General features: G+C 36.3%; 1 protein-coding gene across 5 annotated transcripts in view; it reads left to right on the top strand.

The window, feature by feature from the left end:
- Positions 1-25,133, top strand: part of LOC106066613 (uncharacterized) — a 188,279-nt gene that overhangs the window by 82,341 nt on the left and 80,805 nt on the right. For 4 of the 5 annotated variants that reach the window (XR_008778244.1, XR_008778246.1, XM_056031276.1 and 1 more), the window contains 2 exons: positions 17,211-18,806; positions 21,158-21,223. Coding sequence is in view for 2 of the 5 variants with exons in the window: in XM_056031276.1 (XP_055887251.1) it covers positions 17,211-18,806; positions 21,158-21,223 (1,662 nt within the window). In the remaining 3 variants the exon portion in view is untranslated. Of the gene's footprint in view, positions 1-5,760; positions 6,505-17,210; positions 18,807-21,157; positions 21,224-25,133 lie in introns of those variants that run through there. The other variant, XR_008778245.1, reaches the window with a different exon arrangement.

The following is a 25,133-nucleotide window of genomic DNA, read 5'->3' as shown; positions in this document are numbered from 1 at the left end:
AGTTTTCTTTAACGTCAGGTTTCATTATCGTCATTACTAATGGAAGCGGTGGCTGAGCGGTAAAGCGGGGGTCCCGGGTTCGAACCCTGGTGAAGACTGGGATTTTTAATTTCGGGATCTTTGGGCGCCTCTGAGTCCATCGAGCTCTAATGGGTAACATAAAGGCGGTTGGTAGTTGTGATGTCTATATGACACCCTCGTTAACCGTAGGCCACAGAAACAGGGACCTTTACATCATCATATCACAAGGAAGCTAAAATGGAAGCTACACTTGTCGAAACATATGAACGAATTATTTCCTGGTCAGTTAGCCAAGTGGTCATCAGAACCAAGTTTGGCGAGTTCGAGTCCCAACTCTAATTGATACCTTACATAAGTGATTGGGGTACCGACGGTACTGGATGTCACCCATCCAGGGGTCACACCGAAGTGAGAAAAAAAAACTATTTAAAAAAAAAAGGGAGCAACAACCTAGAAATAAGATTCTTCCTGTTAAATGATCTGGATTCTTTTTAAGGATATTGTGATTAAAAGGGGGGGGGGGGATAGGGTTGAGCTAACTCCACTGGTTGACAATAATCTTAGCAAATCTTCTGCTATTAGTTGAAAGTAAAGGCGGTTGGTCGTTGGCCTGGCAAAATAACACCCTCGTCGGCAATTTTCTCTCTCCAGCTCCAATCGAAACAGATGAAGTTTAAACTATATACTTTTTAAAATTATATACTTTTTAAAATTATATACTTTTATATGCTTTTTAAAATTATATACTTTTGTACCGCAAAAAAATGAAATAAGATCTATGCTTATTTACAGGCTTCTAGTAGTACATATATTGACTCTCTTTAGTTTGAAATGGCAAAATCTGTTACCGTAAACACTCTTTTTTAGTGAACAAGCAAAATTAAAAAAAAAAAAAAAAAATATTTAAAAACAAACGTTATCTAAGAAAAAAGACCACAAAATACGCAGGAATAAGCTCCCTTTTTCTATGTAAAACACAATTAATTAATTACCACCCATTGATTAACTAATTGGTTAATTTTGCCATGCAGTTGCGACTTACAGATTTTTCCGCATCTCATACAAACAAAGCCGTAGTCCGCTGGTGGTCTATTTCAGTTTTCTTATTCACCTGTCTTCAATACCGGCTTTTCATTGGGTTACAAAAGTCTGTCCGTATTATGGAAAGACTATGAATTTGGCGGGAAAAGTTAATTGTTTCATAAAAAGGGAAAGTTTTGACAATGCCGCGACGAATTAAAAAAATGAAAACTAGACTTTAGGAAGTAAGCAAAGAAGACTTTTGGCAGCCATAGAGTAAGGTCGCGGCTTTAGTGACTGAAGTAGACATGTAGCTTGATAACATTCGACGGTTCTCTCTGTAATTATTCAATTTCTTGTTCGACATTCGCCATCAGCGTCGACTAACTTCTAGTGTTGGCCTTTTATTTGAGTGTTACCTAATGCAGGACGACAGGGGATAGTAGTGGGCATGATTCGAACAAGTCGTCATCGAGACCTCAGTCCAAAGCGCAAACCTAACAACCAGGTAGTTCAATACTATAAAGTTTTTTTTTTGTTTTTTTTTATAATATTGCTGAAAGTTTAGATAATTGGCGCCATCTTGACCACATAGTACCAAATTATTCTTCAGACACTCTTAAGATCTTGTTATATAAAAGGTTCTTTAGAATAATACTGACCTGTGGGCTATCCTGATACAAAATAAACATTTCTCTACATAGCCTCTATTATCTTCCATTTGGGCATCAATAGGGACTGGTCTTCTTGAACATGGTAGCCTTGAACGTTGTGGACAGGTATCCTCTATTAACTTGATGTTTTCCTTCACTGAAGAGTGCTCCACTACAATATCTCAGTTCACCAACTCTTCCTCTGCAAGAAGTGGCAGACAACAAAAACAAAGAGCATTACGCGTTTTCTATTTTCTCTCTTCGGCTCCTCGTTCTCTATATCTAATTACTTCCCTTGTTTTCTTTGATTAGCAATAGAGCAATTATTAGCTAATTAAGTTCACTTTAGCCTAGTAATTACTTTAAAAAAAAACAACCTTTAAAATAATTGGCTTTTCTTTTGACTCTGTAAAAATACTCTGCTATTCAAGGGAGGTAAAAAGCTGTTTTTCCCTTTCAGACAAGGTCTTTATTTAGAAGCTGAAGCGCAATTCAACCATTTCGTAGCAAGCGATGGACACAAATGACCAGTGTCCACGCCCCAGAGTTGTTTATTCTGTTTAAATAGACGAAATTCGCGAGCCAATCGTGTTTGTCATTCTTTCTCCCATTGGTCAGGGGGGGGGGAGGGAAGATAAGACTTTTGCCACTTTTGTACTTATGACAGAAACTGCGATACTAATGATCTTAAACCTACATTCAGACCCATCAGCTGAGTGAAGAAAATGGAATTGTGGGTGACATCGCTCCGGCCCAAACCAGAGAGCCCAGGACTTCATTTCATTCCAATGAGATTAACTATCATCGTTTCACTCTTGAAGGGGGCTAACTCTGTTCCAGACAGCCTGGTTCATTGCTTATCAGGTCATGGCTTTAGTTCACGTTAACTTTACACCACTATTACCTTTTGCAGTCACCCATAATGCATTGTATCTTTGATCTAGCCTTGAACCTTACAGCACTGTTCAATTTCACTTGCTAAGGAATATCGCCTTCGTCATCGTCTGCTTGGTTTGGAAGCCACGGTCTTGTCAGATCTGGTCACTGATGTTTTTGTAACAGACAGATAAGAAACAGATCAACAGTTGTCACGTGACGGGGGGGGGCGGCTAGTGAGAAATATTTAGAAGTTTAAGTTCAGTGGCGAGGTGCGCCCCCACGTTAATGCTCCACCACAGATTTCCCAAACAAACACGAACACACGCAGTAGTCAGCCATCTTCCTGCTTTTAGAGGGGAGGGGCGGCGTGTGTTTGTGGGAGGGTGCTGATAGGAAGAGGAAAAGTTTGATTAGTGATAAGTTAAAGTACGTTGGACAGTGTAAACATTGTTTTACAGTGGTTCTTATGACACACTACTAGGCGACATGGTTTTGATATTTGCCTTTACCTATCCCTTAGTCTGTTGGACCGTTGGGACACCATGCAAGATTTGTAGACCGTCTTTCTCCATTCCTCTGTCTTTTGACTTAGTTAGAACCTCTTTCAAAGGCAGTCCCTCCATTCTTTTATGCTGTCCTCCCATCGCTTTCTCTGTCTGCCTCTTCTTCTTTTTCCTGGTACTGTTCCCTGAAGGAAGGTCATTGCGATCCCCGAAGATCTTGTAATATGGCCATAGATTTTAAGCATGCGTGTTTTTTTTACGATAGTTAGCAGGTCATCATGTGGTCCAGTCACTGCAGTCTCTAATCTCTTGGTTTGTGATGCGGTCTTTGAATGTGATACTTAGGATTCTTCTTTAGCATCTCAATTCTCTTGCTAGGTTCCTCATCTCCAGCTCTTTGATATTAACAAGTGTAAATGTTTTAGAGTCTGGAGAAGAAGTAAAAGATCTAGTGACTGTATTTAAAAAGAATAAATGAAGGTTACAGTATATCAGGACATAGTCGTTCTACTCTTGATACGTAGTCAGTACGTAATCGTTCTATAACCTTTATATCATACGCATGATCAGGACATAGTCATTGTATAACCTTTATATCATACGCATGACCAGGACATAGTCATTGTATAACCTTTATATCATACGCATGATCAGGACATAGTCATTCTATAACCTTTATATCATACGCATGATCAGGACATAGTCATTCTATAACCTTTATATCATACCCATGATCAGGACATAGTCGTTCTATAACCTTTATATCATACGCATGATCAGGACATAGTCGTTCTATAACCTTTATATCATACGCATGATCAGGACATAGTCATTCTATAAAACCTACCTATTGATCTTTGAAAAAGTCGATTTCGTGGAATCGAAAAGGCGCCCCATTATCCCACTGACCCCTAGGAAGATTTCTCTCTGTAAACAGGCGTGGACTGGGAACTCTCCTCAACGTTCCCCTGAAGTTTTTCATTGAAAAGTGGTGTAATTGGTGTGTAATTTTATGAAAAATCTGCTTGCTTAAATAATTTTAAAAAATTAGATGGTGCACTTTCGGAATAGACAAAAGTAGCTTTTGCATCAGAACTTTGAATGATCTAAAATATCATGATGTCCGATTTTCATTTTCTTTTATAGTTTCTGAGATCTAAACGGGACGGACGGACAGACGGACGGACAGCCAGGCCACACAAAACTAATAGTGTCTTTTTCCCTTTCGGGGGCCGCTAATAATAATTAAATTTTTTTTTTAATGATCTTCGTCAATCTTGCATTGACAGAGAAATACCTATAAAACAAAAGGACGAATACTTTTCTAAGTGTTGTACACTTTTTGTTGTACGTATATATCAATGGACAGTGCTTTCATTGCTACAGAGTTAATGAGTTGCACATTTCTTCTTCAATGTTTCGTAGGAATGTTCTCTCTAATAACAACCCATAACGTTTTTCATATTTATTGCTATGTCCGTTTTTTTTTACTCTGTCAATTAAAGAAACTGGAAATATTGTTTTTTTTATATGAAGTTTTTCAATAATTAATTAGATCTCCATCTATGAGCAAGCTATGTGAAAAGCTTCCCCTGCATCTAAAGCAAGTTCAATATACAGTGTACCTGTTGACTTCGAGAACTTCTAGAATGATCGACTGTTTCCTTCTTGTGGGAATCGATAGAGTTTGAAAACATTATCCCCAGAGCAGATTTTTCCTTTTGTAAATGTTTCAGAATGGCGATGAACCTTTCTGGGCAACAAAGATTTGGGTAACAGACTCACATTGTCCCCAATCATAGAGCTGATTGTACCAAAAGTTTGAGTAAGATCAGCTGCCTTTCCCTAGAAGAAGTCTTTGTTTTGATTTCAGAGAGCCTTGTACCAACCTCCTTCTGTTTTGTGTGTGTCTCGTCCTACTTCTGAGTGTTTAGAAATAGATTGTGTCCAAATATTAACGAACTTTTAATAAGTTGGTCAAATTAAAATAAAGGAAATGTCATCGATTCCAAAGATTAAGCAATAGTGCAGTGTTTCACATGACTATGCAAACCCAATTGCGACCTGTATATTTTCGCGAATCTAGTGCAGACAAAGCCATTGTCCGCCGGCGGTTTATTTCGGTTTTTCTTTTCGTAGTCTGAAGTCTGTTGGTCTAAGTACAACATTGGTCATAGTGCAAGCCACACAATATCCTAGAACTACTCATTAAAAGATTTGAGCTCAACCATCTCAATAAAATAACTTCCGTTGTTTTTCTCTATAGTCTAAGAATTATTGTACAGTTAGAATAATCGATGTATTGATTGGTTGATTGATCAACGACTGACTGAATGGAACAATTGATTCCACTACGTGCGATGCATATATATGACCTACATCACAACACCTCTCAATGTGTCCACTCTTTTGTTGTCCATGTTCAATGATCTATTTATTGACTTACTCTTTCTTTATCTCCTTGAGTACTCACGAGAATCTCCCCCCTCCCCCACACCCAAACACATTCACACAAGAGACGCAATCTCTCTACGGCTTTCACGCACACAAAAAAAAAACCGCCGTATCGACCGCATGGAAGAAACAGGCCGTTAGTTCCCAGTCGTTGTGGATAGGAGGGTAGAGTCTCATTTCTAAATACTACCTCAACTGATTCCTCTAGCTTTGTTCTTACATTACAAACATTGCGGTTATTCTGTCCGCGGTAGCGCGGACGAAAAGGGGGGAAGCATTGCTCTCGTGAAAACGTGGTAACGTAAAAGTGAACAAGTTTGGTGGTGGTGTGGGCGTGCGCTGCGTCTCCTCTTTTGGGGGAAGATCAAATCCTGGATAATAACTCCGGAAACGACGGCTAGCGTTCATCACCTTGTAAAGACAAGCTCTGAGATTCGGTCACATTTTTATGACAGTTTACCATTAACGTTAACTAAGGATCGTCTCCTGAGAGAAAAATACAGAGAAAGAGAAAGAGAGAGAGGGAGAGAAAGACAGAAATACGCTCCGCTAGAACATCACACTTTGTGGCACCACAGACTGAGCGGCCAGTTTCGGGTATTTGAGGAGAAGGGGATTGGACAGAGGAAGACTTTTTTTTTTCTCCTCTGCTGTATTGCTTTATTTTTTAGCCCTAGGAGACACAAGTACTTTGTTATCTTTTTTTAAAATGTAAATAGAGATGAAACCAGCGTTAATCCGTACCAACAGCAAATAAGGAAACGGCAACAAAAGAGAACAGCTGCTGATGTCATGTGAAGATAGTCCCCCCAGGTTGTCTCATTGTATGTGGTTCCAGTGTAGATGACTTGAGTCCATTCCTCCACTCGATACATCATTGTAAGGAAGATACTTGTAAACACAGGATTATAGGCGACAGTTTGATTACAGACAGGGGGACACGTTGAAAATGGACGAAGATTCATTCTTACAAGGTAGGCCTCGCCGTGACCATGTTTATACATTTATATATGCAAAGTGCAAAGTATATTGTGTACAGATAAGTCATTACCTAGGTATTATTGTTACCAATATTCTTATTCTATAATCATATAGCTGAGATACTTTTAATGCTATGACTGCAGCACCTTCGTTGTGCTTCGTTGACTGTGTGAAAGTAATAATACTTGTCTAAAACAGGTTTATAGATGTTACAACACTGTGTCTTAATGAGAGGCTTTATATCACGTTGTTGTTTTTTTCCCCGCGTGTTGGTGTCAAGGTCACTCTATTTCAAGCTTCTTACTTTGTTTTCTGTCATTTTGTATGTCTTTCTATTGTCTTATTTCATTTCCACATATTGCTCTCTTTCTCTCTATATTTCTCTTTGTCTCTCTTTCGATTTCTGTCTCTCTTACTCTCTTGTCTCTATTTCGCTAAGATTTTTTTATTATCTATATTACCTTTCTCTCTCTCTCCCTCTCTCTCTCTTTTCTTTCGCTCTCTCTCTCTCTTTCTATCTCTCGCTTTCTCTCTCTCTCTGTTTGGCTCTGTTTCTCTCTCTATCTCTCTCTCTTTTGTCTCTCTCTGATAGTGTGTCTAGTTTTCTTGTTTTTAAGTTATAGCCCTACCAAAAAAATATATATATAAACAAACCTTTCATAAATTAGCAATAAAAACGTGAAAACAGAATGTTATAATTTTGTTTAATGAACGCCCGTGATTTATAAGAAGAAATATAATTTTAAAAAAAGCGTCTAAGATGAACTGAATACAAACATTAATAACAAATCTTGTATACAACAAAAGTTATTTCAATGCAGGCTTTAACGTTGATGATTGAACGTTAAAAACGAATTTTTTTTTTAAAGGGACATTTTATTTTGTGACGACAATGAAGACCAATTCAATGAAAAGATTGAGTTTCAGAAATACTAGAGATAGAAATACTATCTAGAAATGAGAGATACTAGAGATAGAAATACTATCTAGCAATGAGAGATACTAGAGATAGAAATACTATCTAGCAATGAGAGATACTAGAGATAGAAATACTATCTAGCAATGAGAGATACTAGAGATAGAAATACTATCTAGCAATGAGAGATACTAGAGATAGAAATACTATCTAGCAATGAGAGATACTAGAGATAGAAATACTATCTAGCAATGAGAGATACTAGAGATAGAAATACTATCTAGCAATGAGAGATACTAGAGATAGAAATACTATCTAGCAATGAGAGATACTAGAGATAGAATATTTTTGGCAAACTGTTTGAATAAAAAAAAATTTTGGATTTTCCTGCAAAAAGCTTGAGAGAGTGGGTTTCATAGATTGACAGAGAGAAAGAGACAGTAGATAAGGGCAGTACACAGCCAGATTGACAGACATAAAGAGACAGTAGATAAGGGCAGTACACAGCCAGATTGACATACATAAAGAGACAGTAGATAAGTGCAGTACATAGCCAGATTGACAGATATAAAGAGACAGTAGATAAGGGTAGTACACAGCCAGATTGACAGACATAAAGAGACAGTAGATAAGGGCAGTACACAGCCAGATTGACAGACATAAAGAGACAGTAGATAAGGGCAGTACACAGCCAGATTGACATACATAAAGAGACAGTAGATAAGTGCAGTACATAGCCAGATTGACAGATATAAAAAGACAGTAGATAAGTGCGGTACATAGCCAGATTGACAGACATAAAGAGATCGTGACAGATATAGCGAGCTAATACTGTGAAAATTACAACGAACATGTTTCAAGTCTTCAAATCACATTACTCATTACATGAATGTATACCACCAAATAATATTACATGATTGTATCTCTATACCACCAAATAATATTACATGATTGTATCTCTATACCACCAAATAAAATTACATGATTGTATCTCTATACCACCAAATAATATTACATGATTGTATCTCTATACCACCAAATAAAATTACATGATTGTATCTCTATACCACCAAATAATATTACATGATTGTATCTCTATACCACCAAATAAAATTACATGATTGTATCTCTATACCACCAAATAATATTACATGATTGTATCTCTATACCACCAAATAATATTACATGATTGTATCTCTATACCACCAAATAATATTACATGATTGTATCTCTATACCACCAAATAATATTACATTATTGTATCTCTATACCACCAAATCACATTTCAACTATATATAAAAGAATAAGAAAACTCTTCACGAATTGCTTTGAAAATTGAACACATACATTCAGCTATCGTTAGGACAGAGAGTTCAATCGAGAAAATTGACCTTATCAAATGTTGTAATGCTCGTAAAAAGCCTTTTCTATTGTTCGATATAATTATGGAGATATGTAGATACAATAATGTGATAACATTTTAAACTCAAAACTGAGACTGAAGTATTCACATTCTATTTACTTTTCTTCTGGACTTGTTTATCATTAAGTTGGCTGGACCTCCATCGGGCCGCTTGGTCTTGTAATGTGACTCCTGGATCTTCGACATGCTGGGAATTATTGGTCAACTTTTACTTCCTGGGACGAACACAAATAAACAGTGTGGTCTTTAGTAAGAGGAGAGGACGCTAAGTAATTACTTTGATGTGTACATACACTTTACATTGACCAACTAACTCATTACATTGAGAATTAAATTGTATTGTATGTTTCACTATCACTGCCTGGATAAGACAATTTGAACATAAAAAATTAATCTGTATAAAATTCTAAATCCTGCTGGTAACATCATCGGCGACATACAACCACTTGGGCACATATTTGAGAAAAATTTTAAGAATGCTAAAAAGATTTAAAACATTTATAACCACCCTCGGCCTCAGAGTCAAGATTATAAAACTATATCATCTCCTATAAGATTTTAAAACGATATCATCTCCTATAAGATTTTAAAACGATATCATCTCATATAAGATTTTAAAACGATATCATCTCATATAAGATTATAAAACGATATCATCTCATATAAGATTTTAAAACGATATCATCTCATATAAGATTTTAACAAGATATCATCTCATATAAGATTTTAAAAAGATATCATCTCCTATAAGATTTTAAAACTATATCATCTCCTATAAGATTATAAAACGATATCATCTCCTATAAGATTATAAAACTATATCATCTCCTATAAGATTTTAAAACGATATCATCTCATATAAGATTTTAAAACGATATCATCTCATATAAGATTATAAAACGATATCATTTCATATAAGATTTTAAAACGATATCATCTCATATAAGATTTTAAAACGATATCATCTCCTATAAGATTTTAAAACGATATCATCTCCTATAAGATTTTAAAACGATATCATCTCCTATAAGATTATAAAACGATATTATCTCCTATAAGATTATAAAACGATATCATCTCATATAAGATTTTAAAACTATATCATCTCCTATAAGATTTTAAAACGATATCATCTCATATAAGATTTTAAAAAGATATCATCACATATAAGATTTTAAAAAGATATCATCTCCTATAAGATTTTAAAACTATATCATCTCCTATAAGATTATAAAACGATATCATCTCCTATAAGATTATAAAACTATATCATCTCCTATAAGATTATAAAACTATATCATCTCCTATAAGATTATAAAACGATATCATCTCCTATAAGATTATAAAACGATATCATCTCCTATAAGATTATAAAACGATATCATCTCCTATACGATTTAAAAAGAAACGATCCTAAAAACAGACACAAGAACTCTTTTGCTCCCTCGGCAATTAAATCCTAGAATACAATCCAACATGCTGATGTACATTTGACATGCAATGTTCCCTATAAACTGCAGGGAGATGAACGTATGTGTATCCAATATGTCATCTTATTATTTGTTACCTCTTATTATGTTGTATGTGTAAAGCATAAAGACAAGAGTCCGTACGAATAATAAAGATTATTATTATTATTATTATTATTATTATTATTAAATAAAATTATCTAATTTTTATTCTCTGGCACTGCCAGGGTCGAACTTCTTTAGAGTGAAACAAAATTCACTGTAGTCTCCAGTGTCCACCTAGAAATTTTCTGATGTTTTATTCTTATTCTTATTCTAATGCAGAAAATCTAAAGTGACGATGTGCTTGAACTGGACCGATACATGCCCCTGTTCTGTCCACCTACTTTAGGGCCAACCTGTTTTATATTGAAACACACAGAATCAACATGAATTCAATCCAACTTCTTGCGTTCGTGCGCTAATATGATTTATGAGATTGCTAGAAGAAAAATAAAAGGTTCATATAATTCACCTCAATCCTCCTCCCCGCCAAGTGTGCGAGGACCAAGTTTGCTAGCATCACTGTGGTCCCCCAGGCTATGACGTAGATTGTTAACAACTTTCCAGCTGGCCTGGCCACCCAACGCTGACAATTCAATATTTGCGGTAGTATTTGGTGGGATGAATGGTTCCAGAAACCAAAATGTACCAATCAATGTCTTCCTACATTGTTGTGTTATCTTTTGAAAACAGCCTCAGAATAGCCACGGATTTGTCAACTGTTACATGTTTCTTTGGGGATGTAGTCTGTGTTACTACATTTTATGAATTGCACAATTTGATAATACTCTTTTTCAAACCCGAGTAATAGTAATTAATGGGCGTCTGTCCGTCCGTCCGTTTAGATCTCAGAAACTAGAAGAGAAAATAAAAATTGGACATCATGATAGAATGGAATACTGATTTAAATATTGTTTTTAAAAAAGGATTTTGATGCGAACTTCGTTTTACTTTCAAGTTTCAAAAATAACGAACAAGGCCTACTTTTATATCGAGCAGTTTTGACATATCCTCATTATAGGGGCCTACACTTGACAGTCTAAATAAGACAAAACAGAGCCCAGATCTAGATATATGACAATCTGCTAGGACAAATCTTATCTTATGTTATATAATACAGACGTTACTTCAAAAAAGAAGATGATTATGTCCTACGCGTCATGCATTCAGTCATGCATATTAACAATGACCTAAATTCTGCCAAGTCACTGGTTTTCCTGGCTAACTCAGGCAACCCATTCCATGCTCTAATAGCACTAAGGAAGAAAGTGTATTTGTACAAATCTGTCCTAGCATATGGGATGTGAAATGTGCCTTTATCTTTGTGTCTTTCAGAGTATTTTATTAAATTTTGTTTTTGTATTTGAAGATTATGGTTCAGTGTCTTATGTATAAATGCTACTTTACTTTTAAGTCTTCTATCCTGAAGGCTTTCTAAATTTAGTGATTTAACTAAAGGTGTTATTCTAGTCAAATGTGAATATTCGTTTGTTATGAATCTGACTGCTCTATTCTTACCTAACGCTATTAGAGCATGGAATGGGTTGCCTGAACTAGCCAGGAAAACCAGTGACTTGGCGGAGTTTAGGTCATTGGTTACCATGCATGACTAATTGCATGACGCGTAGGACGTAATCATCTTCTTTTTTGAAGTAACGTCTGTATCATATAAGATAAGATAGATTTAGTTCTAGACCTAGACTTAGATCTTGAATCTAGATTTAGATTTAAAACTAGGTCTAGATCTAGCTAGATCTATCTCTAGCTTTTATGACAAATGATAATAGAGTTATTTTTATTTGCGAGGGGAAAGTCTTGTTGTCATTTGTACACAATTGTAGCTTAAAGTAGGTCAATATTTTTTTTCGTGTTGCCAATTTATCTAATTTTGTTAGAAGAATAAATCTTTTTTAGTTTCTCTTTATTACATGTAACATGTTATTAATTTTGAATGTATGGATAAGGTTAATAATTATTATTTAAAAAAGTGTACGCTAAATGAATATATGGATTTGCTATGGCTGAGGGGTAAAGTACTTGGAACCGGAAGTCCCGTGTTCGAATCCTGGTGAAGACTCTCGGTGGACCACTTCGGGGGCCGATTTTAAGTTTGTGTTTCCACACAAACTGTCTTTGTAATCTTTTTTCAAAGTGGTTTTATTCCTTTTTTTTTTACAAGCTTAATAAGTTTGATTTGTGGTGAATTTTCGGTTTGATTTGTGGCAAAATCAGTATCATAAGTAGTCTATATCTGGTTTGATTTGTGGTAAATGTGTTTAATGTGTGGTAAATTTGTGGTTTGATCTGTGGTGAATTAGTCGCTTGATTTGTGAATTTGTGGTTTTGATTTCTTGTGAATTTTTGGTTTTACTTGTGGAAATTTGTGGTTTGAGTTGTTGTGAATTTGTTGTTTTGATTGTGGTGAATTTGTGGTTTTATTTGTGGAAATTTGTGGTTTGAGTTGTGGCGAATTGGTGGTTTTATTTGTAGTAAATTTGCAATAATTTGCAATTTGCATAATATAGTTTATATTTTTAGAGGGTTCACTTGAGGTTCCATTTAGATTTTAAAAAGGCATACACCTTCTTTTGTTTAAAGATCGCACTGCATTTCACTTGTGTTGCATTTCTATCTTTGCTACTGTGCACTAGTGATGGTGAATGATTTACTTTTGAAGTAGTCTCTGGAGAATAGATAACAGAAGAGGATTGACGCATGAAAAAATTCTACAAATGGCTTAATAGGGAAAACTGGAATTGTATAGGAAATAGACGCATTCTATTGTTCCACTCTAAAGACAAGATGTCAATGAAACGAACGAAAAGAAATCTCTGGAACAAACTCTAGACTCACTAGGCTTACAAGGCAAGAACCAGACAATCCATTATTATTATTATCATATTATAAGCGTCTTATTTACATCTCATTAGTAATAGCCTCGATGTGATGAGTTATACAAAAATTATTCCCGTTTCTTGTTAGTCTTACATTTCTCTTGGACAACGAAACAAAACATGAAATGGTCCTGATCTCTAGTACTGTTACTCTGTTCGCTGCCTCTAGAGTCCTAATGATGATGTTATTGATTACATGAGACAATGTGCCACATTTAAAGAAGGTCGTCCCATGAGTTGAGTTAGTGTCAAACTAATACAAACAAATGATCACCATCCATTCACAAGGAAAACAACAAGTTCTAACACCCACGACAGGATGGGCCTTTTTTTGAACAGAATGAAGAAATGAAATAGTTTGATGCTTGACGAATGGGAAACTTTTAATTTCCGAAACTCTCAGATATGTAGAAATTAAAGATTTGCACAATACATTAAAAAAACAACAGCAGTAATCTCTTCTTTATTATGTTGATGTGTAGCTCCTGTTTTCAATTCTTTGGGAGACATATAAGGCACCCAAATGAAAATCCGTAAAGATTTGAATCTAAATGACGGAACAAATAATCATGAGGATGTTAGACTGGAAAGATTAATATTGCCAACTAAAGAATACAAAGTAATTGTGCTACAAGTTGGAATCAAAAGAGTTTAGAAATGTAATTATACAGTACTATAAGGTGCTCTGGGAAAAGTACATAGCGTTTGAAAATGTCGTAATTGTAATCAATGACAGACGTTCCATCAAAAGAGAAGAGAATTACGTCCTACTTGTATCCATAGTCTTATCTAATCGTACATGTTCAGTGGAGTCACACATTTTTTCTGGCTGATTCAGGCAACCCGTTCCACTCTCTAGAGGCACAAAGGAAGAATGAGCTTTATTCTTATATTCTGTTCATCAGATAAACCAAATTAACTATCTATAGTCATTCCCCAGAGATAGGAATCCCCAAAAAAACGGATAGTTCTAAAACTGTCCAAATATTTCTTTTTATTCGGAACTCTTGTCATTTAGTCTGTTTACTAGCCTGTATTGAAGAGATTTTTTAAAATCTTTTAATTCTAGGGTATACTATAGTTCTCTTTTGGTTTATGTACATGTAAATATATATATATGAGTTGAAGAAGTAAACTACCTATGGTATTTTTACATTTCTTATTGTAGGTTTTAGATGTACATCTTTCTGTTCGAAAGGATTTTGAAGACACTTTGTCAGTCTTCTGTGGTTTTGTTTTTTGAGAAACACTCATACATTATCAAATGGTTCGCAAAAAGAAATATCTATTTAATGTCTTTTAGCAATCGAGTGAAAACCTGTTATTGTGTTTGTGATGTTTGTCTGTCTGTCAATCTGTTTAATATGTAGAGATCTCAAAATCTTAAGCGCTTTTAAAAATGTGTTTTTATCATCCCACTGTGTATACCGGATACTTTTGATCTTCAGAAAGCGTCCTCTTTTGTTTTTAACATTTAATAAGCGAATGTAGATCACTTTCAAATTAATGAACTAAAGGTCAGTTCGTGTTTGCCTTTGAGTTTTAATTCTAAGACACATTGTACGTTCTGATGTTCAATTTAACTAACGGCTTGTTTGGCCACTCAGCTAGTCAATTACTTTTAAATGTAGAAGGTTTTATTCGTCTATTTTGTTAGTTTATACTTTAAACGAACGACCTAATTCTCTCATTATTATCATCACAGATTGTCCGTCACCGATTTAGTAAATTTTCTATAAAAACACTTCATAAAAAAATTAAAACGAAATAATTAACTAATTGAATTATTTTGTTTACTTTTTAATGTGTTGTCATCGAAAATGAATAATTGTGTAAAGTTTCAATTTGATCCGGGAACGGAAAGTGGGAGAAATAATATATAGAAGATTGTGACTAAAATAGATCGAGGATGACCTTCGATTTCAAAAATAAACTCAACACCAAACCTTTTCTTGTACATTTAGTATTAGAGTTTTTAACTAGGTTTTAATTAGTACAAGTCTCTAGAATCCCTCAATACAGAAATAAACCCGCAGGGAATTATTTCAGCTTTTCTTAGAAGACTGTCTTGTTCAAAACTAGTGATAGGACTATTTGATGTTAGTGTTGAAGCAACATGCCTTAGATATTGTTTCAATGTGATATGTTACGTAGATTGTGTTTTGTTTTAGACATGATTGATTATGACAATATCTTTGCTTAGTACCTTGTCGATAACTGATAAATTAATTAACTGCATATTGTAATAACTCTCTCTCTCTCTCTCTCTCTCTCTCTCTCTCTCTCACAAACACATTTACGCACACGCGCTTTCGTAAGTATGTTAATATATGTAGAAAAGAAACATATATACAGGGAGTCTCAAAAACAGAGATTACATATTTTAAATAATTGTAATCTTGGTGTGAATTATAATTTTTATTATTTAAAAAAAAGTAAAAATATTTACAAGTATTTTTTTTTGTGTGGGATTTTTTTTACACCGTTCTTTCTCACGAAGCAGGACGTTTTGGCGCCGCCGTTTTGGCCCCGCCGTTTTGGCGCGAAGGTCGTTTTGGCGCGAGCCGTTTTGGCGACGGGACGTTTTGGCGCGAAATACATTATGTACGTTTATTGTATTATTTCTTTTAAAAGAATTATTCATATCTATGTTTTGCATGAGTGTTTGTGTTAAGACATATTTTTCACGTACTAAATGTAAATGTGTGTTTGTTTTTCACATCATTTTCTTTAATAAACATTTTGGCTTGTGTATGTGTGTTTATTTAGAGGCACACTTTTATTTTCAAAAAAGTTTTTTAAGATATTATTTTAAAATTAAAAACAAAATGAAACTATGATAGGCTAAAAATTGATGCAATTATTTGTTTACATTAACATTGGTTTGTTTAATGACTGTATGGAATCTCCAGCTATACATACCAAACATTTGCTAATAATAAGTAAAAATATAATACATGTACCATGTTTCTCAAAAGACTTTAAGTTAAGTATACATAGACACCATGGTTATTCGCCTAAGTCGCTGGAATTCAAGGGTTCATTCAATAAAAGCTACGTGCTTATTAAATTATCGTCAAATGATATCTCGCGCCAAAACGTCCCGTCGCCAAAACGGCTTGCGCCAAAACGTCCCGTCGCCAAAACGGCGGTGCCAAAACGGCGTCGCCAAAACGGCGTCGCCAAAACGTCACGTACCGTCTTTCTCATGCTGACTCCCGTTTTGAAGCAGACACCGCTGACACTGCAAAAATCATGATTAGTATGCTATGATTAGTATGATATGATTGGTATGATATGATTGGTATGATATGATTGGTATGATATGATTGGTATGATTGGTATTGGTAAGCCCTTGGTATTTCAGTCACGTTCAACGGACTCTCTACAATTCAGTAACTGTTGCAGGTTGCAAAGAGTAAACTTTCTCATAAGTATTCCCAGACAAAATCTAGTTCTCTAAACATAAAGTTTACAAGTCGATATGTATTGTTAGGCACTTCCGCCCTGTGTCTTGTGCAGATAAACCAAACGGAGGTAACTCTCAAATAACGACATCCAATAACACAGGGCGAATGTCCAACAATAGAAGTTACTCGACAGTGATAGCGAATGTCGAGCAAGACGTTGAATAATAACGAAGGGAACCGTCGAATGTCGTCAGGCTAAATATCTACGTCCATAAAACTGCCTCTCTCTAAAGCCTTCAGAAATATTCTCTGTTTACATTTCGCTATTCTTCTTCAAAACCTCGTCTAGTTTTTACTAGTCGCGTCATTTTCTATAAATCAAAACTTCCCCTATTTACGAAACAAATAACTAATTCCTAATCGTGCCATGACAGTATTTATATATATTTGTTGGCGACACCCAGTGTATGTAGCTCTTCAATACATTACATATACATACATTTGTCTATTAGTACATAATACGTTTATTTGTTTGTTTTCTACAGAAATGAGATTCGCAGATAATAATGCCCAGCAGAGTAGTGAGCATTACCAGCCCGTTGTGAGTAGCGACACTTGGGAGGGCGGGCAAGGCGCCAACAGACGGCTCAGCAATTGTTCATTCGCACGCGCCGCCGTGCACCCACCCCCAACTCAGGCTTTAGTCACAGTCGACAGCCGAGACGAGGTCAGCGGGACGGACAGCGGCGGATCCATGGCTGGAAACGTCAGCAGCGGCGGCTCAGTGGCGGGGAACATCAGCAGCGGAGACGACAGCGAAAAGTGGAGGGGCTCTGTGCAGGGCTCGCATGGAAGCCCGTCGGGCGCGAGGATCAAGATGAAGGACCTTGGTTTGTCTCACGCCACCAGCGCAATGCGGTTTAGGCTCACCTTCGACGAAACAGCCGACGCCGCTGCCAATAATAACATCGAACTACCGTTTGACGTGGCGCCACAATCCCTCACCACCAAAAGGCCTTCTTGCATCTGCGGTGAGCCCGAGCTACCTCCATCAGACAGTTTTCCACCTCTTGAGAACTACCGTGATACTGCAAGTGTTTCCCAAACCGGAAACGGTGTTAACTCTTTCAGCCGCCATAACACATCCACTGATCCGCTCATTACTACCACATATTCTTCAAACACTGATTCGTATCCCATTATTGTCACACCCAACTCGCCAATGACAGACCTCCAGAACCCTGACACCGCCATGGAGTATATTGGTACTAACGGCAGCCAAATTAATTTCTCAGACTTCCAGCCAGTTACCGCTTACGAAAACAGCAGCTCTAACCGGGTTCAGACCCAGATGGACAGTGGTCAAAATTATCTGGAAGGCAGTCATCCTAAGGTTATGATATGCGTCTCAAATTCCCAGCAGTCGTTTATTCCATTTACTTGTGACAGCCCTACACAGGAGCGCAACGACGATGATCAGTTCCAGCTGAATGAGTTCCTTACCCACCATAATAACAATAAGATCAACCATTTCATTAAAGATGGTGTCCCTGTCTCCTACGACGGCATGTCTCCCGTGGAATACGCTTTCTCCAACCAGCATTACCACCATTCCGACTGTTGCGGCGAGCTGTCTAACGGAGGCGTGCCTCTAGAGGAGCTGAGGCTCTTGTCCCATCAGGACGGCCACGCCTCGGCCCTGCTGCAGCACCAGGATACTGTGTCGGCGCCTCCCATCCAGGACTTGTATCGATATCACGTCTTCTTCTCACACTGCCCTGAGGACAGGGAGTGGGTGGAGCACATGGTCGCCCACCTCGAGGCCCCGCCTTTCAACTACACTTGCGCGTATGCCTCCCTCCAGGACGAAGCTGACCCCGGGACGCTGCAACAGCGCATCTTGTGTGCAGCAATGCTGAGCGAGAGAGTGGTCCTGGTGTTGAGCAAGCGTTACGTTGAGGAGACGTGGTTCTCTTTCGAGAAGACGCTCAAGCAGCTGACTCAGATGAGCCTACACAATCAAAGAATTATGGGAGTTTTACTGGAAGATTGTGACATTCCCGAATCTCTTGGGGAGCTGTACTTCCTGGACTCATCTGATCCTGACTTCTTTCTGGTCTTCACTAAACGTTTGAAAACAAGTAAGTTGTAGTTTTAGTTTATATTTCAGTTTCCTTGTTTTTCTAGTGAGAGCCTGTGGTTATATAATTAACTCGCACTTTAGTTCCAAATATTTCAGTAACTTGCTTAGACCCAGCGCTTTTTTTTTGTGACGGTACGCACCGGTATGGCGTACCGGCACTTTTTTCAATGTGGGGAAAAATTATTACTTTTCTTGTATTTTAAAGTTTATCTTTAATTTATTAGTAGTTAAAAGTAAGGCAATCCATCACTGAGTACCGGCACCTATTTCTTTACAACAAAAAAAAATGCACTGCTTAGACCTATGTCCTCTCGAGCCGTTTGGAACACAAAGCCGAAAGCTCTCTCCACAGACATCAGTCATAGGCGACTTCCAACACAGGTTGTAAGTTTTCCATGCGACCCCATGTTATACGTGGGCGGACTTGCGGAGAGATGCCCAAATATGAACGTATGAATTAATAAAAAAAAAATCGTTGATTTTATGTTATATATTTCACCTTAAAATAGAAAACTTTTCAATAGATTAAGTGTGTGAAATAGTCAATTGAGTTATTCAGTATGTATCATAATATATCAAGAGGCCCGAACTAGACTCTGGCCCTAAAACCCTCCTATAGAAGAAAAAACTATTCGGAGAACTTCCTGATCCAGAAACCACTGCGCGGTTCATCTCAGGTCTAAGATTACTGATCTGAACCCTCCGACATGTCAAATGAGAACGAAAATGAAGAATTAAAAAAAAATTGGCCAATATATGTCAGTGCATTTACAGACAGACATTCCTAAACGGATATCATCTATTATTTGTCAAAACTATAGTTTAATAACAATAAATACACAATGGCTAGTAAAATTATATTATCATTTAACTTACAAAATATCCTAAACATATATTAATTTTTTTAAATTAACAAATTAGTCAATTAATTATTGCTAATTAATTAATTAATTTAATGTGATATCAATTAAGGTAAATACATCTAATTGCCTTGATAGCCATGTCTATAAATGTACAATTGTTTCTCTTATATAAGATTTTTATTTCTAGTGTTTGTCCATACTCTTGCCCCTGTGGGACCCTATCGGTCATGGGCCCACGTTGAACCATGGTTAATGCGCCATTGGTCTAGAGAACATAGTATTTGTTAAAAACATATTAATGTATCTGTGTATTTTGTCCACACTCACACCTATACCCACCCACCCACCCACACCTACACCCTCCCACACACACACACACCCACACACACACACACACACACACACCGTACGAACTCCTGCTAACCCATTTTACGATACTCGTGGATCGGAAGATGACTTAAACAAAGTAATCAATATTGTAGTTATTATTATTACTACTACTACTATTATTATTGAGGATTTTCACAATGCATTTAAAAGAGTAATATTCTCTTTGATTAACTTTCGATTTGTAAGTTCCGGTTTACATTGTGTACTGTAAGTCATTAAAAATACAGTCGAATAGTAAATCGATAGAAAGCGATATAGAGAAATGTGGAGGCAGTATTGGAACACGTAAAGGGAAAACAAAACAACGAAGAAAATAACAAGAGCGGTAGAGGGCGTGACATTTAGCACTAAATAGACGAAATAAAGTCATGGACTCCATTATAAAATAGCACTGTTGTCAACTATATAAATAAAAGTACATTGTGCTATAGCCGAAGGTTTACGACTGTTTAGTTACAGTGTTAAAAGTGCATGAAAATTATCGTAGACTGCATAAAACGCTTAAATCATCAACACTTCCTATTGTCTGCACAAGGTTATACAAAAACAAAACTAGTTATTTATAGATATCCGCCCTTGAAGAAAATCAGAAGTGACTCGTTATTTGAAAAACTAATTAGAAATGAATTGATAAAAAAAAAACAAGTTTACTAGTGGGTCGATGTATATGTGACATCAATTAAGTTCATGGAATTACATTTCTTTGAGTCAGAGGGACATCCTTAGATATGTATACATTGATAACATGTAAAGATAAAGAATCCACTTCATCTATTTTTAGAAATAAAGAATCGATGTAATCGAATACGCTATCACGTCCTTCAACTCACGTCTGCCAAGGTATCGTTTCATCAGCACCTCATGAGAAATATGAACAACACTTAATTCTCTTTCAACAGCTAATTGACTTCTCAGGGCCTCGAATCTATTCCCCTTTACGCCCCTACCTCCCCACCTTCTCACTAATAGGGCCTACTAATTGTTTTTTAAATGAATATAGCCGCCACAGATAGAATAATGCAAGGAACTTGTAATATTTGTTTTACTTGATTCGTTGTTGTCAATCGGTGTGATAATTTGTTTTTATCGTCGACAGGTCGGATCCCAAGAAGCAGTGCCTCTGTTAGTAGTGATCTAGGTCAAACAGCCCTAACCCCCGCCAGTAAGTGTAGTTTTATAAATACGTATTTAAATCACGATTTATGCAATTCATATCTTGTTTTCAAATGATGTTGTTTTATCTAATTTAAAATCATTTCTAAATATGATACTTTTGATTCTCCCTTAATTAATGAAAAAGATGCTGCGAGTCGGTAATAAAAATATCGAGTGTTTGTTTTTGTTCTGGTTAGTGGAATTCCCATATATTTATTCATATTCTAAGTTCATGTATAATAAATAGCCTTTCATATCATTATATTTATATATATATATACAGTGCTTTTTTTTTTTTTAAAAAAAAAAGATATATTTCAAACAAAAAATGGTGTATAGACTTATCAGCGAAGTGAACATCTTCATGCAGAATGTAGTTAATTTTTTTTTTTTTTGGATGTAAACTTAACCTTAAGGCATTTACATTATGTAAGTCTGGGGCGTATGCCTCTTTTACTTGTATTAATAGTCATTGTATATCTTCCGTGTTTGTGTTGGCCGTATTGTGTTTAATATATACATTTATCAAAAATTCACCAAATTATTGGAATATAATTGGTCAGAGAGTATACACATAAGAGGCTTTCATTAACCCATTCCTACCTGGCCTACTAACAACTACAGCTTGCCAATAATGCTCTTAATGAAATCCGATTACTTTTGTATCGAAGAGTTGAGCCGCCATAACATGGGATCGATTCAGTCCAACCTTTGTACAATGTTATAATACCTTTGTACCTAATAGCATACAAACAAACTAACGCAATTAGGTACATACAGAATAAATGTGAATATGCACATTTTTACCAACACGTGCAAATACACATTCTACAACTTTGTAACATGGCTTGCGCCCGAAAAAAGTATATAGAGGATAATTAATTGAACTGATATATTTGAAGTCAACAACAATGTGGCTTTTTTATGTTTTTGGCATTTTTAGATCGCAAGGGTACCTCCTACCAGTTGTATTTATTTGTAAAAAAAAAATTTTTTTTTTTCCCACTTTATTTTTCAAAAAATACATTGCAAAAAAAAACAAAAAAAAAAACGAATTTTATGGTATCACAACAACAAAAGTAAAAACTTTGTTCAGAAATTGTTCATAGTTCTTGCGTTCATTTGGTTTTCCTTTCTCCTGCCCTAGACGAGTGACAGTCCGCATATAACCCACATGGGCTTACATCTCACACGAAATGCATGATCTTCGAAGTTTTTAAGTTCAATGTCTTTATTTACTAGTAAAGTCCAACGTTCTGGGACATATACACACACAGAAGTTTTTATGAATGGTGTGTTGTCAGTACTCAGTCATTCTGAAACTGTGGGGAAGGCTTGTGTATACAGGTTCTTTTATCTTGTAGTCGCAGGTATATGAGCATTAGCAAGTGGTGAAAAAAATAACTTTTTCATATTCATTACAAGGTCGAAGATTCAAAATTATTCATAGTTAATGATTTTGTTGGATAGTTTACCAGCTGACAGATCAGCCTGAAGTCTAATTGATCTGATATTTTTATGTCCAACAACCAAAGCTTAAGCTTTCATGTTGTTATGTCTTTGATGATTTGACTTACTTTATTTTGTCCTTTCCTAAATAAATAACTGTATTTTGTGGATATTAAATAACGTACAAAATTGGTTAATAATAAATGTATTTTTAAGACTTTAAATACGGTAAAGTAAGAGTTGCATAAGTAAAATATTTTAAAGTATTTTTCCATTGAAGAATAAATAAAAAGTATGTAGTTTGAATATCAAAAAGCACACTCTGAAATTAAGCAGTTAGTAGCACACCACATTTAGAATCTACACTTTGAAATCTTTATTCTTACTGTCTATGCCCACACCAGTCTCGGGACGCATAGTAATTGTATTAATGAGGTCAGCAAAAAATTGACGTGAAAGCTCAATAGTTCAAACATGGAACAAAATTTAAAGAAAAAATATTGTAGCTCAATTTGAAGTAAGTTTCGATTATATAGAAATGTTCAGCTATTCTCTTGTTGCTTTAACTCAACTGAAAGTCAATTATTTTAGCCTAACCTTAGATTCTTTACAATGTAGTTGCCGAATTAGGAAAATAGATTGTAAATTGGTCGCGAATGTAATTTGAAAGCAATTAAAGAACAAAAGAAATCTGTGCAACTAAACTATCCTAGTTTGGGCTAGCAACAAATGTAAACATTGGAAAACTGAGCACGAAATATTTTTTAAAAAATCTTTGGTTTCTCTGTTTTATCGCCTCTAGAAGTGAATCCCACAGAACTTTAAAAAAAAGCTCTGACATTAAAATAATTAATTTATGGTCTTCAAAACTATCAAAGTTATCACCACGAAATATAAAAAAATAACAATTGAGTGCAAGCTGTACGTAAGTGTGAGCTGTACGTAAGTGTGAGCTGTACGTAAGTGTGAGCTGTACGTAAGTGTGAGCTGTAAGTAAGTACAAGTTGTACGTAAGTGTGAGCTGCACGTAAGTGTGAGCTGTACGTAAGTGTGAGCTGTACGTAAGTGTGAGCCGTACGTAAGTGTGAGCTGTACGTAAGTGTGAGCTGTACGTAAGTGTGAGCTGTAAGTAAGTACAAGCTGTACGTAAGTGTGAGCTGTACGTAAGTGTGAGCTATAAGTAAGTACAAGTTGTACGTAAGAGTGAGCTGTACGTAAGTGTGAGCTGTACGTAAGTGTGAGCTGTACGTAAGTGTGAGCTGTACGTAAGTGTGAGCTGTAAGTAAGTATAAGCTGTACGTAAGTGTGAGCTGTACGTAAGTGTGAGCTGTACGTAAGTGTGAGCTGTAAGTAAGTACAAGCTGTACGTAAGTGTGAGCTGTACGTAAGTGTGAGCTGTACGTAAGTGTGAGCTGTACGTAAGTGTGAGCTGTACGTAAGTGTGAGCTGTACGTAAGTGTGAGCTGTACGTAAGTGTGAGCTGTACGTAAGTGTGAGCTGTACGTAAGTGTGAGCTGTACGTAAGTGTGAGCTGTACGTAAGTGTGAGCTGTAAGTAAGTACGAGCTGTACGTAAGTGTGAGCTGTACGTAAGTGTGAGCTGTACGTAAGTGTGAGCTGTACGTAAGTGTGAGCTGTAAGTAAGTACAAGTTGTACGTAAGTGTGAGCTGTACGTAAGTGTAAGCTGTAAGTAAGTGTAAGCTGTACGTAAGTGTGAGCTGTACGTAAGTGTGAGCTGTAAGTAAGTACAAGTTGTACGTAAGTGTGAGCTGTACGTAAGTGTGAGCTGTACGTAAGTGTGAGCTGTACGTAAGTGTAAGCTGTAAGTAAGTGTAAGCTGTAAGTAAGTGTGAGGTGTACGTAAGTGTAAGCTGTAAGTAAGTGTACGCTGTAAGTAAGTGTGAGCTGTAAGTAAGTGTGAGCTGTAAGTAAGTGTGAGCTGTACGTAAGTGTGAGCTGTACGTAAGTGTGAGCTGTAAGTAAGTGTGAGCTGTAAGTAAGTGTAAGCTGTAAGTAAGTGTGAGCTGTAAGTAAGTGTGAGCTGTACGTAAGTGTGAGCTGTACGTAAGTGTGAGCTGTACGTAAGTGCAAGCTGTACTAAGTGTACACTGTAAGTAAGTGTAAGCTGTAAGTAAGTGTGAGCTGTAAGTAAGTGTGAGCTGTAAGTAAGTGTGAGCTGTAAGTAAGTACAAGCTGTACGTAAGTGTGAGCTGTACGTAAGTGTGAGCTGTACGTAAGTGTACGCTGTAAGTAAGTGTACGCTGTAAGTAAGTGTAAGCTGTAAGTAAGTGTGAGCTGTAAGTAAATGTGAGCTGTAAGTAAATGTGAGCTGTAAGTAAGTGTGAGCTGTAAGTAAGTGTAAGCTGTAAGTAAGTGTGAGCTGTAAGTAAGTGTGAGCTGTAAGTAAGTGTGAGCTGTAAGTAAGTGTAAGCTGTAAGTAAGTGTAAGCTGTAATTAAGCTGTAAGTG

The sequence above is a fragment of the Biomphalaria glabrata genome, chromosome 5, assembly GCF_947242115.1.
Source record: "Biomphalaria glabrata chromosome 5, xgBioGlab47.1, whole genome shotgun sequence".
Taxonomy (NCBI): Eukaryota; Metazoa; Mollusca; class Gastropoda; family Planorbidae; genus Biomphalaria; species Biomphalaria glabrata.
Note: the sequence above shows the minus strand (reverse complement) of the source record. Positions and strands in the feature narration are given on the sequence as shown.